We start from the raw sequence: 17,636 nt of genomic DNA on the forward strand, positions 1-17,636 counted from the left end.
TTTTTTTTTTTTTTTTTTTTAAGATTATTTATTTGAGAGAGGGAGAGAGCATGAGCTGGGCGGGGCGGGGCGGGGCGGGGCGAGGGAAAAGCAGACTCCCCGCTGAGCAGGGAGACTGACTCAGGGTTCGATCCCAGGACCCCAGGATCATGACCTGAGCGGAAGGCAGATGATCAACCGACTAAACCACCCTGGCGCCCCAAAATTGTTCCAACTCTTAAAAAATTTCTCAACTTCACATTTCCCTCGAGCCGCTTTCTGTCTCTTTCCCGCTAGCCTTCTTGAAGGGTAGACCACACTCCACTGTATCCTCCTTTCCTTTTCCGTGTGGGTATATACTTGTGTATATATATTGTGTATAGAGGTTTTTGAGGGTGGTGTGTCTACGTCTCTATCTGGGTGGCTTGCTTGTCATTGCCACCACTTGATGCTTTGGATTGAAGCCTTATTTAGTAAAGTGCAACACGGGTGACAAAGACTTGGGCCTCCCACTGCCACAGCCCTGCCATCATCACAGGTGTCTTCTGTCCCCCGGTTCTCCCACGAGACCACGGTGTTGGTTAGATTCAGGGCTCACATTGTAAGCATATAATTGCTTGGTACGTGTCCCTCCCAGCTGAGCTGTGTGGTGTAGCGTGATTGCTTTGCTTTCCTGCCGACATGTTTTTGTGGAGTTGGTAATTGCATTTGGGGGAGCCGGTGGGGCTTGGTCTCGGAGGTGTGTATTACCTGTTCAACACTGGAGTTTACTTTAGTGCTAGGAATCTGTGGTCATTTTTAGCTTCCTGAGGAAGCCTCTCCCCAATTCCGCTTATGTGTTCCCTCTAAACATGTTGCTCTCTCCGCTCACTACACGAATGGCTTCTTGGGATTTTCCTTCCCCCATCATCGTGGGTTGGTTTTGCTTCTTTCCTCTGTGCATCCTCCTGGTCCCCAAACCCACATCTTTCTTGATTTTACTTCCTTCTTTTAGTGGAGCACATCCTCATGGCATTCTGGGGAAGAGTGCTTGAGAAACAGGTGTGTAGATTTAAACTGGCCGTATTCCTGGTGTTCACGCTGCGTGGACGGGACCGGAGGCCGCATCCTGGTTTGTGTGTGTGACCAATGTCACCGTGCGACATAAGGTCTTACCTTTGGGAGAAACTGGGGGAAGGCTACATAAGACCTTTCTGTCTTATTTTTGCAACTTCTTACGAATCTAATTATTTAAAATAAAAAGTTTTTTTTTTTTAAAGATTTTATTTATTTGACAGAGAGATAGCGAGAGCAGGAACACAGGCAGGGGGGAGTGGGAGAGGGAGAAGCAGGCTTCCTGCCGAGCAGGGAGCCCGATGTGGGGCTCGATCCCAGGACCCTGGGATCATGACCTGAGCCAAAGGCAGACGCTTAACGACTGAACCACCCAGGCGCCCCTGATTTCTGTTAATTTACTCTTAAAACTGCCTCAGTCTCTTCTTTCCCTTCCCCTCTGATGTCCTTTGCACCATTACTTCCTTAGTAGGAAGCTTCCGTGGGTCGCGGCTGAGGGTTAAGGTGCTGCGTGAAGGAGCAGATCTGAAGGACAGGCTCCGATCTTCTGCTTCCTTTTCTCTGTGACCTAAACTTCTCCCTGTCTGATGATCGCGAGTGTTGCAGAATTGTCATTAGGATTGAGAGCTTAGTGTAATTTGAAATGCAGAGCATGTAGCATGTGCTGGTTATGGTCATGTGTGTATTGGGGGGGGGGCGGCGTCTCAAACTGCCGCACACTTTGCTCCCCAGCCTGACAGAGGGCAGAGTTTCTGGAGAGAATGTAACTCGTGTGTCATTTCTTCACTCTCAGTTTTATAAGAAGACCAAACAGTTGCCCGTCTTGGTGAAATGCTGTGAAGAGATCCAGCCCCATCAGTGGAAGCCACCTGTAGAGAGGGAAGAGCACCGGCTTCCGTTCTGGTTAAAGGTACAACTTTCCTCCTCGAAGTGTGTCGGAGGCAGAAGGACACTAAGCCCTGGCAGAGACGCCAGGGGTGACTTCACACTCCTGGTGGAGCTATAGCTCAGGGACGGGCTCAGCGGATCTTCCTTCTTCCCCCCTCTTCTCCTGCTGCTTCCCCTTTCCCCCACGTGACTCTGCCACCTCTGAAAAATAGTGGGTAAAATGATACGGCGTTTCTAGAGCATGTAATTAGGGTGTAGTCTTTAGAAATTGGATATCCTTCAAGAAAATTCCTTGAAGAGATTTTTTGAGACTGTCCTGGAAAGGCCCCTAAAATCTCGGAAGCCCCGTTCTTTTCTCCAGGTTCTTTTTTTTTTTTTTAAAGATTTTTTATTTATTTATCTGAGAGAGAGAATGGGAGACAGAGAGCATGAGAGGGGGAGGATCAGAGGGAGAAGCAGACTCCCCGCTGAGCAGGGAGTCCGATGCGGGACTCGATCCCGGGACTCCAGGATCATGACCCGAGCCGAAGGCAGTTGCTTAACCAACTGAGCCACCCAGGCGCCCTTTTCTCCAGGTTCTGACATGTGCTGGATCAGTGTGTTCTTGTTCTCTAGGCCAGTCTGCCTTCCATCCAGGAGGAACTGTGGCGCATAGCGGATGGTGCCAGAGGGGGAGGAGGTGTGACTGGACCTACTGAGGGCAGCTCAGAGCCAGGCCTGGGAAGAGGCAGCTCGGAACTGGGGAGTGAAAGTCTGTACCCACTGCTGTTGCCCAAGGGGGTAGTCCTGAAACTGAAGCCAGTGGCCAGCTGTTTTTCCAGGAAGGCCTGGAGACAGAAGCGGCCATCAGTCCTGAAGCCCCTGCTAATCAGACCGAGCCCCTCTCTCCAGCCCAGCTCCACCTCTGGGAAAACACCAGCTAGGTCAACTCTGTCCGAAGCCCCTCCGAGCAAAATGGTGGTCCGGATTCCTCACGTGATCCAGCCAGCCACTGTCTTACAGACGGTGCCCCATGTCCCTCCACTGGGGGTCACGGCGGGGGAGAGTTTGGAGTCTCCGGCAGCACTGCCTCCCACGCCCCCTGAGGCCAGGACCAGCTTCCCTCTGTCTGAGCCCCAGACCCTGCTCTCCTCTGCCCCTGTGCCCAAGGTAATGCTGCCCTCACTTGCCCCTTCTAAGTTCCGAAAGCCGTGTGCAAAGCCAAGAGCTTCCAAGAGAAAGGGGGCCAAGGCCTCTCTGTGTCTGGAGCCAGCCTCCCTCCTCCACCCGGTCCCCGTGATCTTCACTGTGCCCGCCGCCACGGTGAAGGTCGTCAGCCTTGGCAGCGGCTGCAACGTGATCCAGCCCGTCAGCGCAGCCGTGGCCCAGGCTCCTCAGACCATCCCCATCACCACCCTCTTGGTTAACCCCACTTCCTTCCCCTGCCCACTGAACCAGCCCCTTGTGGCCTCCTCTATCCCACCCCTGATTGTTTCCAGCAACTCTGTGAGTCTTCCTGTTTCCTCCACCCCTGAAGATAAGGCCCAAGTGAATGTGGACATTGGTTGTCCTTTGGTTGAAGGGAAAAATGCCTTTCAAGGCCTAGAACCCAAATTAGAACCCCAGGAACTATCTCCTCTCTGTGCTCCTGTCTTCCCCAAAGAGGAGCACAGCCCAGGGCCCCCAGCAGCAGATCACGTGTGCCAGGAAGAGCAGCCAGAGCACAGGGCCTGTGGCTGGACTCTGGTGAAGGCCGAGGATGGGAGGCAGGCTCTGGATACCCTGCCTCCAGGGGACTTGCAGGAAACGGTCAAGATGGAACCTCAGGACCCCGGGGAGGATAACTCCAGTGGGTCCCCAGGGCAGGACACCTGTGAGGACAGCAGAGAGGAACGTCCTGTGGGATTGGATGCTGGCTTCCCAGCTGAGGAGCCGAGTGGTCCTAGTGAGCTAAGGAGACAGCCAGCCTTCCAGCAGGACGACGACAGAAGTGAGCCGGCTAGAACCTCGTCAGCTTCTCGGGAACCTCGGGATGAGGGAGACTCCGGAGATGTGAGCAGAGGATCTCCCAAGATGGCTCCTTCCTGCGCCGACCCTGAAGTGCGCAGCAGCCCCCCAGGCAAGTCTGAGGACCTGGCCAGCGCCGTCGGCCAGGCGCTGGGGACCCCAGCTGGGCCGGAAGCTGGGGGCGAGAAGGACGGGCCAGAGGAGGAGGAAGAAGAGGACTTTGACGACCTGACCCAAGATGAGGAGGATGAGATGTCCTCAGCCTCTGAGGAGTCTGTGCTCTCGGTCCCGGAGCTCCAGGTGAGAGCTGAGGAATATTCTCAGGTGTTCTGTGGCCTCAGTAATTTGCTTGATTTGTTGACAGGCCACCTGCTTGCTTGCTGCACTTAGTCCTCCTGTCATTTTTTTTTTTAAGATTTTATTTATTGAGAGAGACAGCATGAGAAGGGGGAGGGTCAGAGGGAGAAGCAGACTCCCCGCCGAGCTGGGAGCCCGATGTGGGACTCGATCCCAGGACTCCAGGATCATGACCTGAGCCGAAGGCAGTCGCTCAACCAACCGATCCACCCAGGCGCCCTCCTCCTGTCATTTTTATTTGACTTTTGAATACCGTGTGGGACAGTTTTGGGGGCGGGGGGTTGAGGCGAGAGGGGAGGAAAAGGTGAACTTTTAGTTGGCTGTTATGTGTGACTCAGTCACTAAAATGTTAGATTGAATCACCTGTGCGCAATTTAAATGCCTAAACACGTAGATCGTTAAGTGTGGATCCCAGCAAAGGAAAACTGTCTTCCCGGTAGAAAGCGACCTTTCAAAACGCCTCTTCCCCCACCTGCTGCTGGGCTGGCAGCCCAGCTCTCCCTGCGCCGGTGGCCTGTGGGGAGCCGGCGCCAGCCCTGCGGACGCTCTCGGGGGCTTTGCAGGAAACAATGGAGAAACTGACCTGGCTGGCCTCTGAGAGGCGTGCGGGCCAGGAGGGCGAGTCCGAGGAGGAGAACTCCCAGGAAGAGAACTCTGAGCCTGAAGAAGAGGAGGAAGAAGAGGCAGAAGGAATGGAGAGCCTGCAGAAGGAGGACGAAATGACAGACGAAGCCGTTGGAGACCCTGCTGAGAAGCCGCCAGCCACCTCCGCGTCGCCCAGGACTGCTCCGGAAGCGGAGGCTGGCAGCGCCCCGCCAGGTGAGTGGTGAGCCTGGTGTGCGGGGCGGGTCTCAGCCGGCCTCCTCTCTAAGCGCTGTGCCGAACGGCCGGTCCGAAAACCAGGTGTGAGATCGTAGCGGACGTCCTCTGGGCCGCCCGCCCGCACGCTGCCCTCCCCCAGACATGTTTGCCTAGAGCCTTTGCGGAGAAGCGTGCTCAGACATTTCAGATGTGACTCCTACCGGCCGCTAGGTCTGCGTTAGGTTCATGCAAGCTTTTATGCCGGTTCTCAATCCGTCTGTCACGTGCGCGGCTAAGAGCGACGTTTATTTGTGGTTCCTCCCCAAGACCCAGTGCGTGAGAGCCCGGCGTGAGCCCGTGCCCCCGCTCAGGACTCCCGCTGGCTGCGTGTCGCAGCCGAGGGCCTTCTCTCATCCCGGGGGTGGGACTGCCATCGCTGCGGGGGCTGGCCTGCCACACCATCGTGCCTTCCTGCCACGTTCCCGCCAGCTTCTCCCGAGGCCGTCCCGGACAGCCAGCGGGATTTGGGTGGGGTGGGTGCGTGTGGCCGAAGGGAGGAGTGGGGTTGTGGGGCCCGACAACCGTCTTTCTCGTGTGTTTTCCCAGGAGAGAGCGGCCGAGCTGCTGGGAAGGGCCGGGGCAGTCAGCGAGCTCGCAGCAAGCGGGGAAGCCGGGCCCGGGCCAGCAAGGACACGTCCAAGCTGCTGCTGCTGTATGACGAGGACATTCTCGAGCGGGACCCCCTCAGGGAGCAGAAGGATTTGGCCTTTGCTCAGGCTTACCTGACCAGGGTAGGCAGGGACTGCTTCCCGCTACTGCCCGTCCCCCCAAACGCGGCCACTTCTCCTTCCAGGGACCGGTGTTGAAAACAGTCTGATTTTCAGGCCGCACGGCCACCTCGTGTGCCTCTGCCTTTGCTCTCTCCTGGAATTGCCCTCAGATCTGAGAGAGAGAGACAGGACCCAGGCTTCCTCGTCCACGGCTTGTTGTGAATCCCTGAGCATCACCCCTCCGTTGTTCAGAAAGCGGGGAAAGGTGGTGCCGCCATCATCAGGGAGAGGGGTGACTTCACTGGGTTGGCTAAAGCGGGCCTTTCCCGAGCCCTCGGCAGGAGAAGAAAGACCGTTGGTGCACTGGCCAGAGAGTGGACTCCGGGAAGTGCCCTGGTCTTCGAAGAGCTGACCCCACTGTGCCTGGCACTGCCCTTGGCATGCAGCCGTCTGGTTCCTTTATCCCCCCGGCGGTTCGGCCTGCCAGCAGTGACGGTCACGCCTTCTGGTCTGCCGACAGTTGACCGGCGTTCCTGATGTACGCGCTGTCGGCCCGCGGTACCACGCGGAACTGCGTGTGCAGAGCGCTCTTTGTCTGTCTCAGTGCGGGGCTGAGATCAGGAGGGAGAGGCTAGGGCCGTGGGCTGGAGACACGCTCACTTGGTTTGGTAGGGAGGGCTGTGGCCCCTGGAGAATGAAGGCGTGTCAGAGGCCGGCCAGCAGGGGAGGGGCGGTGGTGCCCGACTCACTGCTCCGTGTCTTCCGTGAGCAGATCTCAGGAGCTGTGGGAGGTGTAGCCTCCGCAGGGTGGTTCTGGGGCTCGGTGTGGGGACTCCTCCTCCTCGATCCGTACGGCTCTTTCCTCTCCTGACGGCGGAACGTCTTCCCGCGTAGGTACGAGAGGCGCTGCAGCATATCCCTGGCAAGTATGAGGACTTCCTGCAGGTCATCTATGAGTTCGAGTCCAGCACTCAGAGGCAGACAGCTGTGGATCTCTACAGAAGCCTGCAGGTTCTGCTCCAGGACTGGCCTCAGCTGCTGAAGGATTTCGCTGCCTTCCTGCTGCCCGAGCAGGCTCTGGCCTGCGGATTAGTGAGTGGACGCGTGAACGCCACACCTGGGGGGCTGCTGGGTCTGGGGACAGGGGACCTGAGTAGAACTGGTTAACACCATCCTCGTCTCTTGGCGACTCCCGGTCAGACGGCCCTGCCTTGGCCCAGGGTGATCAGCGCCCCCTTGTTTCAAGGGGTGGTCTTCCCAACCCCTCTTCTCCCGTTTTCTTTGTACGTGCAATGAGGGGTTGTACCCTCGGTCGCCAGTGAAGACCGTGGATGAATCACGCACCCTTTGCTCCTCCCTGTTGTAAAACAGGTGTCCGTTCCAGCAGATACTTACTATGTGTGTCCAGTGCATCGTCAGGCAGGGTTCCCGGTCCTAGGAATATAGTAATTACAAAAGAACGATGTCCTTGTTCTCATGGAGTTCTCTTGGGGAAAGTCAGGTGATAAACAGTAAAATATATATAGTGAATGTACATAAGGATCACACAGTACATGTGAACAGTAAAACGTATATAATGGGGGCTAGAGAGCCACAGGGGGCATGGGCGGGGGCGGGGCCTTGCAGTTCTATTTCGTACACGGTGCTCGGGGATGGCCGCTGCAGCAGGTGACATTCGAAACGTTGGCCAGTAAGGGTCTCCACGCGAGGGACGTCTCAGGAGCTCAGGAGAGGGAGACACGGGAAGGAAGGGTGGAGTGCGTTCTTCTGGTCGGCTTGAGGCAGTCCCGTGGTCCCGGGGTGGGTCGCACACCCACACGTGCTTTCTCCCCGTGTGAGGAGCAGCATGGGTGCGGGCGCTCTGTGGACGGTGACGAGCTGCGGCGTCTGATGTCACAGCCTGTGAGACAGCCACCAGCTTGACATTCGCACGTCTCCGGACGCTTGCCGTCCCGTCCTAGGAGTCTTGGGTTGGTCGCCTTTGCAGCCCAAGGTGCATAGATGCCAGGGTCTTAGGCACCGTCTGGCGGCTGTAAACGGGCTCCCTGTCGCCCCCGCTTCCCAGCCCAACGCTCTTGTTCCGTGGGCGTAGCGCCCTCCGGTCCGCGCTCGCCGTGCACGTGACACTCTTGCTTTCTTTCCACTGGGGTAGTTTGAGGAACAGCAGGCGTTTGACAAGAGCCGCAAGTTTCTTCGGCAGCTGGAGATTTGCTTTGCAGAGAACCCCTCGCACCACCAGAAGATCATCAAGGTGCTGCAGAGCTGTGCGGACTGCCTGCCTCAGGAGATCACGGAGGTGCTCTTTCCTGTCCTGGCACCCGTGCCCGTTCTCTTGCTTCTGGGGTACCTTGGACTTCCGGAGGGGATGAAGAAGGCGAGGACTTTTTCCGGCTTTCCTGAAGCATAAACCCCTGGAACAGGGGGTGCTTGTCCCCTGAAACCAGAGCCTGACTGAACTCAAAGGCTCAGGGTTGCCATCAGTGCCTGGAAGGGAAGCTCAGGGAAGGAGGTGATGGGGCCTGGGGGGGGACTCGTCTCCTCGCTGTGCTCGGGTTGCTGCCAGGGCTGGAGATCAGGAGGCCAGGGTGCAGAGTGTGGTCATCAGGGATCAAACACATTATTAATTCCCCTCCAGTATAGGCACGCGAGCAGGGAGGGGACGCTGAAGAAGTCTTAGCGGTCCAGGAGAGGCTTCCGGCTGTCCCTCAGTAGACTAGGAGGGTAGACCTTGGGGGTGAATGGGACTGGTTTGGGACGGCAGCCTGGAGAGGCCCTGGACACTTCATCCTTCCCCCGACCACTCTCCCCAGCTCAAGACACAGATGTGGCAGCTTCTGAAGGGCCATGACCACCTGCAGGACGAGTTCTCAGTCTTCTTTGATCACCTGCGCCCAGCAGCCAGCCGGATGGGGGACTTTGAAGAGATCAACTGGACCGAGGAGAAGGAGTATGAGGTACCGGCCCCGAGGCTGCAGTGGGCTTGGGAAGGGGGAAGGCCACGCGTCGGAGGGGTGCCTGCCCAGGGTCTGCGCTGAGGGGCCCCTGCTCCTCCCCAGTTTGACGGCTTTGAAGAAGTGGCACTGCCCGATGTGGAGGAGGAAGAGGAGCCCCCCAAGATACCCACGGCCTCCAAGAGCAAAAGAAGAAAAGAGATTGGGGTCCAAAATCATGACAAGGTACCCCAGGTTGTAGGGCGTCACCCGCTTGCCATAAACCAGGCCTTGAGTTTTCTGCGTGTTTCTCTGGCTGGTGCGGTGCGCGGCCTCTGGGGCCCCAGGCAGTCGCGTCAGGCTGCAGAGCCCACCGGGGGGCAGGGGGGAGCTGCCGAGGAGGCTCCCCCACGGCTGCCCCATTACAACGATGTTTCCCCCTCGGCTCTCTGGCTTGGAGTGCTTTCTCTTGCCCTTGGGTCTTGATTCCTTCCTTTCTGTTTGCGTGAAGAGGTAGAACCGAGCGTCCCCACTTAGCAGTATCGGTAACAGCCAATAATCAGCTGTGTGAGAACAGGTGTGTACCTCTCGGAGGTGGTGTACCCGGGTCGTTCCCTCACTTCCTTGCATGGCAGGGCCACGAACAGATGGCTCTTGTTTGCATTTGACCGAAGAGGAAAGGGACGTGCAGCGCGAGGCCGGTGCTGGGGCCTCGTGTCTCCTACGTGGCAGTGCTGGGGTGCGGACCCCGGCGGTCTGGAGTCTGCTCAGACTCAGTGCCCTGCGCTGCTCGCCCAGGAGGAGTCCGTTTTCCTCTTTTCTTCTTCCTTCGGCAAAACTGCTGCTTAGCAGCGGGATGACCTAGGGCAACTTACTGAATCTGTGTCAGCCTCTTCGTCGTTCATGGTGGTAGTAACGGTCCTGGCACCTGGGGTCCCGGAACAGAGAGTGTCCCTGAGGGCCTCCCCGTGCACAAAGCAAGCCCCCCGCCCCAAAGGGGTCGGCGGAGGGGGCAGAGCCCCAGGCACAGGGACGCGGGAGCCAAGGTGGTGGGTCATCCCAGGACTTTGCCTCCGACTGTATGTGACTTCAGTATTGAAACATCCGGGCGGCTGGGCTAGGTCAGTCCTCCGGGTCGCTGCAGGACCGTGGCAGGGAACTCCGGCGGCCGTGGTTGTCTCCCTGGGCCATGGGAAGAGCTGCAGTGCCACCAAGCATGCTGGGTGCTGGTCGGGGCGGCTTGCTCGGGGGGCCTGCAGCCCGTGTGCTCCCTAGGCGCCGCGCACGCTAGGCGGCCGCTATCCAAGCCCAGTGTCTCCTAGGAGGCTGAGTGGCTGGACGGAGCCAAGGACTGTGCCTGCTGCTGCCACGAAGGAGGCCCTGACTCCAGGCTGAAGAAGAGCAAGAGAAGGAGCTGCGGCCGCTGTGGCAGCAGGGTGAGCGGGGGCGGGGGGCTGGCACGGGGGGCCAGCTGCTATCCCTGTCACGCAGTGAGTGTGCGTGCGCCGGACAAACAGAATCCTGGACAAGTATGTGATGGATTTTGCTTTTTGAAGATAATCCTGTGGGTAAGGAAGGCTTTTGAAATTGGAACAAAATGAACCACTTCAAATATTTCAGATTTTTCTTTTCTTTCTTATGAAATACACAGACCTTAAAAGTAATGCCAGTTATCTAGGGGAGGGTTGGTTGGCAGCAAAATTAGAGTCCTTGGTTCGAGGAGTGGGAGAAGCGGACTTTAAAACTGTCAGTTGACCTGCTGAACATCGTGGCCGGGCTGCTTCCCGTGCTCAGGCCCCTAAAACAAAGGCCGTGTGAGGACACGCTTGACCAAGAAGGCTGTTCCCTGCAGGTCTGTGACAGCAAGTCCTACAAGAGCAAGGAGCCCCAGGAGTTGGCGGGCAGCAGTCCCCACCGGGAGGCCAGCCCTGGGCCCGGTGCTAAGGAAGCCGGGCAGGGCAAGGACCTGCAGGAGGAGGAAGCCCCCGAGGAGCGAGAGAGCACGGAGGCAGCCCAGGACCAGCCTGGCAGGAGTGTTGGAAGCGGAGGGACGCCTCTTCCCGGTGAGCCCCGCCTCTGTCCCTGTCCCCACCTCATTCTAACGTGCTTCAAGCAAGAACGTCTTCGAGCCAACGCGCTGCCCATTAGATTACTCAAGTAATAGGAGATCCTCTGTCTGGCTTTAGCTTTGCTGTGGCCTCTGCCCCCTGGCAGAATTGGGAGTGCTACCACCCGCATGATGCGCACTCTCTCCCCCTGCCCTCCTGACCCCTGTGATCTGCACCCCGAAGACTCAGTCACTCTGGGCCGTGGCAGAGACCCATATCACCGTATAAGCGACTTCAGGCCCCACCTTCGCCTCAGTCTTTGAGGTTGGCGCTCTGTCAACAGTAACCAACCTGCATGGCCCTGCGGTAACTCGGGGTTCTAGGTGCATCTTGACCCTGTCTGTACCCTCAGATCTTTACTTTTCTCTTAAGCAGGATTGGCAGTGGGGAGCACTCCGCTCTCCCCTCAGGAAGTGACTCTTACAGACCAGCTCGTCCTGGATGACCCACGGCCCTGCTCGCCGGAGACCCCTCGCCTTCCCTCCAGTACTGGGGCCATGCTCTGCACTGGGAGGAGAAGCCAGGCTGGGCAGGAGGTCCTCTCCTGCCCTCAGGCACCCCCCAGACTTCGGAAGGAGAGGGAGGACCAGAAGGCAGTGGGTGAGCCAGAGGCTTCCATGCCTGCCTGGGAGGCTTCGGAAACAGAGAAATGGCCTGGAACTGTTGAGCCCCCTGCTTCCTTCCTGAGTCCCGTTTCCTCAAGGACCAGAGACGTGGGGAGAAGACAGGTGTCTGAGAGATCAGACACTCCAGAGAGCTGGTTGCTGGCAGGCAGAGCTGCGGTGAAGACAGGAAACAGAATGTCCCCTGTCCGTGAATCTCCTTCATCAGGAATTGACACCTCAGAGACTTCTTCCAAAGCCCCTAGGGCAGGTGTAGCTAAGGACAGTGGGAGCCAGGGCAAGGGTCCAGCGGGAGAGCCGCCCCCGAAGGCCACAGAAGCGACAGTCTGTGCCAACAACAGCAAGGTCAGCTCCACGGGGGAGAAGGTGGTCCTGTGGACAAGGTAGGTAGGGGTGGAGGACGTGTGTGTGTGAAATTCGTGGAACACAGCCACGTTCCTCATCTGGGACTAATTGTGGTACGTGGTTTCCAGGGAAGCTGACCGCGTGATTCTCACCATGTGCCAGGAGCGAGGAGCACAGCCACAGACGTTCAGCAGCATCTCCCAGCAGCTGGGAAATAAGACCCCCGCCGAGGTCAGTGGCTTCAGCCCTGCTAGAGTGTCAAGCCCCAGGGAAACCGAGGAAGGGACGGGGTGGCCAATCGAGAGACAAGCCCCAAGGGCCCAGAGGAGGGGCTTGACTCACAGGGCACACGGCAGTGGTTCTAGAAGAGAAAGGGCACTGGATTTTGAGGTAGAATCCCAGAGATTCCGTTCTAGTTTGTTTTTAGGGCCAAACCTGAAGCCTCTTGAGTTCCCTTATCTGTGGAGGGCGCGACCCTCAACACCTTGCTGTGTGGAGCAGACGAGATTGTTCCCGTCAGCGTGTCGTGCTTCGTGTGTGTGGGAACTGCACCTTCTCGCCCTAGGTTTCCCACCGTTTCCGAGAGCTCGTGCAGCTCTTCCACACGGCCTGTGAGGCCAGCTCCGAGGAGGAGGAGGACGCCACCAGCACGAGCAACACAGACCAGCTGTCAGACCGCGGGGACCTTCTGTCTGAGGAGGAGACGGACGGGTGACTGGGCACGCATGCCTGTCGTCTGCACCTCCTGCCCCCGCCGGCCCCCGAGGGAGGGCGCTCGTACTGTGCCGGGCTGCCCCCAAGCCCGGGACACAGAGCCGCAGGGGCTGAGGACAAGGACAGAGGCAGACCGGGGGCTGGACAGCCGTGCCCGCGTAGGCGTCGCTCAAGGCCTTCGGAAGCTACGTGTGCTCGGCCCTGGGGGGGAGAGGGGCTCAGCTCCTTTTTTCCCCTTGGTCCCACGGCACGTATTTATTGTGGAGACCTGATCACGGCGTTTCTACATGCAGCACGTCCCCGTGCTGGTGCAGCCAGTCCCAGAACACGGAGTCCTGCACCCACGGTGTTTATTGTAAAGCAGCGCTTTCCTTTGCTCAGAACACCTTAGTCCGCAAGGCCGTCGCCACCCTGGTAGCACTGGGCCAGACTGCCCAGCTCCTGCAGCGCCTCCTCCACGTCCCCCTGCTCCACCCCGGCGTCCATGAAGCTGGCCCAGCGCCGCACGTCCAGTTTGCCGAGCTCTCTAGCCAAGTCTCCCAGGGCCCGGCCCGAGGTGGAAGAGGAGCAGAGGGCCCCAAGCACTGGGATGCTCTCCACGGCTGTGGGGGGACAGAAAGGGGAGCCTGCCCTGGGCTCTGTTGCCGACAGGGAAGTCTGGGCCTGCGGCAGACCTGGCAGGGGCGTGAACCCTGTGAATCCTGAGCGCTGCCCCCTTGGTGGACCAGTTCCCCAGAGGAGGCCACTCCCCTCAGTGGCTGCAGTGGCCTCAGTGAATAAAGGGACGTTTACCTGTGGACTTCCGTGCCTCCCTCTGGTCACACATACAGTGCGAGCTCTCATGTCCCTTCGCCACCCACGTACCTGCCCCCAATGGCGGGCCATCCAGAAGCAAACCGTGCCGGCCGAGGCTTGGGGAGAAGAGGCAGGGGTACGGAGGAACCACCTTGCAGGGCGCCAGCAGTAGGTGGGCGGAGCTGGGGGGTGAGAGCAACAGCTGAGCGAGAAGAAGGTGAGCAAAGTCGGGTGTGGGCGGGGAGAGCCGGCCTCCCACTGACCTCCTGACTCCAGGCTGCTGCTGCTGCAGATACTGGGCCAAGACGTCTTCCCCAGTGCTGCACGCATGGAGCGGTGACGGCAGACGTGTCCCTGGGGCGAGCCGGCTGCTGGAACAAAGCCAAAACCACCTTTAGTCTGCGGCAGTGTGGATATGGAGCTGGGAAGTCTTGGGTTCTCAGGCCATCAGCTGAAGCGGGGTGCAGAGGGTCTCTCTCTCTCTCTCTCTCTTAACGTGGGGCAAAGGGAGGAAGAGGCAGTGCTCTGCGGATGTCCAGAATTGTTACGGAGAAAAGGATGTGAGTCAGAAGTCTGACAAGGGCTCCTAAGAACCACCCGTCCTCACCTGGTGTGGCATGCTTTGTCTAGACCTCTCAGCACCACTGACTGGGCAAAGCATGTTCCAGAAGGATCCCCACAGGCAGACAGTGGGGTCCACGCCGTGGCTCCTCCAGGCTGCACCAGGGCATCAGGAAGGGACTGGCCTGGGACCAAGGGGAAAGGGATGGTTGCTGCTGCCGTCACCACCTAAAGGTAAGGGGGAGATCAAGTAACTGAGCGTTTTCTCAGCGCTGACCCGACCCTTCACAAAGCTCCACACCTTCTTCCCAGAGGAGTTCAGCATATCAGCCAGATGAACCATGGAAACCGGTGAGGAACGCAGGCGGTAAGGAACAGTGACTGTGTCCAGGGCTGTCGCCAGGATGGCAGCGCAGTGGAAGGGCAGAGTGGCCTGTAAAGAGGATATCAACAAGGGCGCTTAGCGTTTCAGGTCTGGAGAGCAGAGCGTGAAGGCAGAAAGATTCCTAATGGCAGAGAGGTCCGGGTGCTTTGGGACAAAGCAGGGTTGTGCTTGGCCCAAGGCTGGACAAGCAGAGGACAGTGTGCTGTATCGTGGCTGAGTTCAAGCTGAGGCTTCGCGAAGAGGGCTGGTAGCAAAGGTGCGATGGCAGGTCAGGGTGGTGGTGGGAGGGCGCTGCTCTACCTGCCATGTGAACAAGAGCTTGAGCCTTACGTTATAATGTAGGTGAGGGAAGGTGACCGGAGGCTCAGGTCGCAGTCCCAGGCTCCCGCCCAAGGACAAGGGGCAGACCAGAGAGCTGTGAGCAGACATGTGCACCAAGCCAAAAGCTGTGTTCAGCAGACGATAGATGTTTTTCTGGGGCTCCTGGGGAAAAAAAGGGTAATTGGTTTTAAGCAGCTTTCTCCCTGGGCTGTCATCCCCTCATTTTTCCCTCCCTGCCCCTGGGACTGCCTTTTCCCCAGGTTCTGCTCACCCCGAGACTGTAGGGACCAGGGAGCAGGCCCCAGGTCATTATGCCCCGCCCTGAATACTCGTCCCGTAGCAACTCTGTGGCCTTCGCGCCGACGCCAGAGAAGCCGTTGTGCAGGTCACACAGGATCTGGAAACCCTGGAAGGAGGCGAATAATGACAGACGGGACGAGACAAGGCTTCTGCCCGTGCCCCCCATGCCCTCCGGCTACCTGCAGGTAGTCACATTCCTCCATGTAGAAATGCAGTCTATCCTCCAGCTCTTCCAGGTACCTGGGCTCCTTCAGGACACTCTCGCCTTGGCCAAAAGCCTCCAGGCGGCCTGCTTCCCTGCCATGCATGAACACAGTCCTGACTTGCAGGAACCCCGCCATTCATCCCTCCCCTACCCGCCGCCCCAAGATCCTGTGTTCAGGGAGGGCAGGGAAGATGGCCTCCAGAGCCTTATTCAACATCAGTGGGGACCCAGGTCCTTGCTTCACAGCCTCTGCGGCCCCCATACCCATCATGGTTGTACTTCTGAATCATACAGATGCTCCGGGGATGGAGATGGACGCGCAGGAAGTCTGACCAGACTCTGATGCTGCTCTCTGTGGGGATAAGTGGTTTGGGGGCTGTAGCAGCAGGGAGTGGTGGGGGACCTGAAGGAAAAGCAAAGGAAAGGCACATTTCTTCGTGTTCCAGTTCTGCCCGGTTCCCCATCCCGTAGTACCTGGTGGAAGTCTCACCTTTGCCATTGGGGATGGGTTTGACCCTCCAGATACCATCACTACTCAGCACTCCCTGGGAGAGATGAGAAACATCTGCATTTAGCTCCAGCCAGTCCAGAAGGAAAAGTTAATTTATTCTCCCTGATTTTGCTGGCCACACCCTACAGCTTCCTTTCATTCATGTAGTCACATTTCTTTAAGAAAAAGTGCTTTTTCCTAAAATGCCATTCCAAGCTCTTTAAAATGATCAAAATCCTTTTTTTTTTTTTTTCCTGTGCCCCAATGGGGGCAATCTAGTTATAGCGCTGGGTTTAAAAGCTTAGAGCAGAGGCCCTCACCTCTGCACTCAGAAGGTCCTGGAGATAAGGATTTTGGGGATAGAGTTCCTCCTTGTGCGTGGTGAGCTTTCCCTGCCTGAAAGAAGACCGATTGGTTGATGACAGGGACGGTTTCAGTGATTCTCAGGCTTCCTGTGCACATCCCCCCTCCTCGGAGGACCACAGGTACCATGCTATCGCTGCATCTAGCTGTCTGTCTCCGTAGAGGCCACCTTCTTGTTTTAGGGAGCTCAGACTACCTGTACAAAAGAGAACAGCTGCTGTCAGGTCAAAGCCTAGCCCCTCCCCGCCTTCAGCTAATCTTCTTGGGGTCTCCCGACGACCTGCTGCCACCCTCCCTCCAGCCCTTGGCTCTTCCAAGCTTTCCTGAATATACAGGAGTTGGAACAAGCCCTTGTCTAGGACAATCTGGGCACCATCCTTCCACTCCCAGCTCAGCCATGAGCTGTGGGGCCCTTCGAGGGGGCCACGATTCACCACCTCGCCGTCCCCAGGAACGCGGAGCCCGTTCCAGAGTCGGGTCGTGAACGGAATAAGGCGGTGCCCTCCCGTGGCCGGCGGTGCCCTCCCGTGGCCAGCGGTGCCCGCGGCTGCTCTCGCTGGTGCTGCAGCCTGGGGCGGACGCGAGCACCGCACGCCCGGGGGCGCCTGGGCGCTGGCTGACCCCGGCCACCGCCTCACCCTTCAGATCCATGAGGATGAGCCTGGGCGTGTAGGTCTCCTGGCCGTGCGCCGTCCGGCCGGCCCGGTACAGGACGTCGGGACACAGCTCCCCCGGCGGCTCCCTGGCATCGGTCGGGGCGCACAGCGCAGCATCCTGGGGTGACACAGAGGAAGGCCCGGCCTCAGCGGGGACCGCAGGGTCGGGCCGGTAGCAGCGGCCCCTCGGGGGCAGCCGGCCGGAGGCCTCACCTGCTGGTTCCACCAGTGCGCTCCCACGAAACCCGCGAAGTGGCCTAACTGCAGCGTGAGCACCTCCCGTGTCCCGCCCGCCATGCCGCTCGACTCCGCTGGGTCGCGCAGCCGCGACCGGCCAACTCCTCCGCTCGGAGCCGATTGGTTCGTAGCCTTGTGGGCGGGACCTCGTTCCCCGTGCTCTATTGGTGCGCCGACACATCCTTTCCCATCAGATAAGCGATTCGTCAGGCGTCGGAGGCCCCGCCCACACCCCGGCACCGCCTGCGTGGGACGCGCTCGCTGGGGGGCGGGGTCCGGCGCGACCGGAAGTAGCGGGGCGTGCAGGGGGGCCTCGCCTGGCCTGGCGGTCGGTTCACGCGGGTGGCTCTGCGCGGGCGGTTCCCGTCGCGGCCGCGGTCTCTCCTCAGGGGCTGCTGCTGCTTGGCCGACGGCGCCTCAGGAGACACACCCCTGGCCCGGAGACTAGGCGCCCCTCTTCCCGCGCCGGTCCCAGCCCTCCTGGCTTCCGACCGTGAGGACTCGCCTGGCTCCGTGTCACCTTACGGGAATGAGGCGCCCTACGCGGTCCTTTGTCGACGTTGTCGGAGAGACTCTTTCCCCACCCCTGCGTGTACTTGCAGCCCCTTCCGTGGCCTCGCTGTGCGGGGACTCCGCGGACGAGGGCTCCGCTGACTCGGGGACCGGGGTCGCTCCAGCGTGCGGCCGGGGGGCGCTGCGCTGAGCCTTCCTGTGCCCGGCGCCCGCGCTCGCCTCGGCGGGGTGAGGGCCCGGGGCGGACGCGGGGGTC

General features: G+C 59.1%; 2 protein-coding genes across 4 annotated transcripts in view; one reads left to right on the plus strand and one right to left on the minus strand.

Moving 5' to 3' along the window:
- LOC116628136 (GON-4-like protein) overlaps positions 1 to 12,747 on the plus strand; it is a 64,947-nt gene extending 52,200 nt beyond the window's left edge. Inside the window, 13 exon segments of the mRNA XM_032398255.1 lie at positions 1,826 to 1,942; positions 2,536 to 4,206; positions 4,827 to 5,082; positions 5,671 to 5,855; positions 6,729 to 6,926; positions 7,987 to 8,130; positions 8,645 to 8,788; positions 8,891 to 9,010; positions 10,087 to 10,200; positions 10,617 to 10,827; positions 11,248 to 11,878; positions 11,969 to 12,071; positions 12,406 to 12,747. Of these exon segments, the coding sequence (XP_032254146.1) occupies positions 1,826 to 1,942; positions 2,536 to 4,206; positions 4,827 to 5,082; positions 5,671 to 5,855; positions 6,729 to 6,926; positions 7,987 to 8,130; positions 8,645 to 8,788; positions 8,891 to 9,010; positions 10,087 to 10,200; positions 10,617 to 10,827; positions 11,248 to 11,878; positions 11,969 to 12,071; positions 12,406 to 12,555 (4,044 nt within the window). The 3' untranslated portion in view covers positions 12,556 to 12,747.
- A 176-nt stretch (positions 12,748 to 12,923) lies between these two features.
- Positions 12,924 to 17,603, minus strand: MSTO1 (misato mitochondrial distribution and morphology regulator 1). 3 transcript variants are annotated; one of them, XM_032398258.1, is made up of 14 exons: positions 16,844 to 17,603; positions 16,613 to 16,748; positions 16,101 to 16,170; positions 15,932 to 16,007; positions 15,612 to 15,666; positions 15,386 to 15,524; positions 15,096 to 15,213; positions 14,888 to 15,022; positions 14,626 to 14,778; positions 14,212 to 14,343; positions 13,957 to 14,138; positions 13,613 to 13,717; positions 13,452 to 13,531; positions 12,924 to 13,180 (listed from the first exon to the last, which is right to left on the minus strand). In XM_032398258.1, exons 1-14 carry the CDS (start codon positions 16,925 to 16,927, stop codon positions 12,942 to 12,944), a joined length of 1,704 nt encoding a protein of 567 aa, XP_032254149.1. In that variant the 5' UTR covers positions 16,928 to 17,603; the 3' UTR covers positions 12,924 to 12,941. The 3 variants fall into 3 exon arrangements, with proteins under 3 accessions (XP_032254149.1, XP_032254147.1, XP_032254148.1); XM_032398256.1 differs by having other exon boundaries at positions 12,924 to 13,156; positions 13,419 to 13,531; positions 13,613 to 13,720; positions 16,844 to 17,602; XM_032398257.1 differs by having other exon boundaries at positions 12,924 to 13,156; positions 13,419 to 13,531; positions 16,844 to 17,601.
- Between the last annotated feature and the right edge of the window lie 33 nt (positions 17,604 to 17,636).

Source organism: Phoca vitulina, unplaced genomic scaffold (assembly GCF_004348235.1).
Source record: "Phoca vitulina isolate PV1807 unplaced genomic scaffold, GSC_HSeal_1.0 scaffold115, whole genome shotgun sequence".
Lineage (NCBI taxonomy): Eukaryota > Metazoa > Chordata > Mammalia > Carnivora > Phocidae > Phoca > Phoca vitulina.

Excerpts from the sequence above, each read along its gene's own strand:
- MSTO1 (XM_032398256.1), bottom strand. The coding sequence starts at position 16,927 with ATGGCGGGCGGGACACGGGAGGTGCTCACGCTGCAGTTAGGCCACTTC. Across the intron at positions 14,344-14,625 it reads TCCCTCACCTACATTATAAC|GCCACTCTGCCCTTCCACTG; the intron begins GTAAGGCTCAAG and ends TCCTCTTTACAG. Across the intron at positions 14,139-14,211 it reads TGAACTCCTCTGGGAAGAAG|GTGGTGACGGCAGCAGCAAC; the intron begins GTGTGGAGCTTT and ends CCTTACCTTTAG.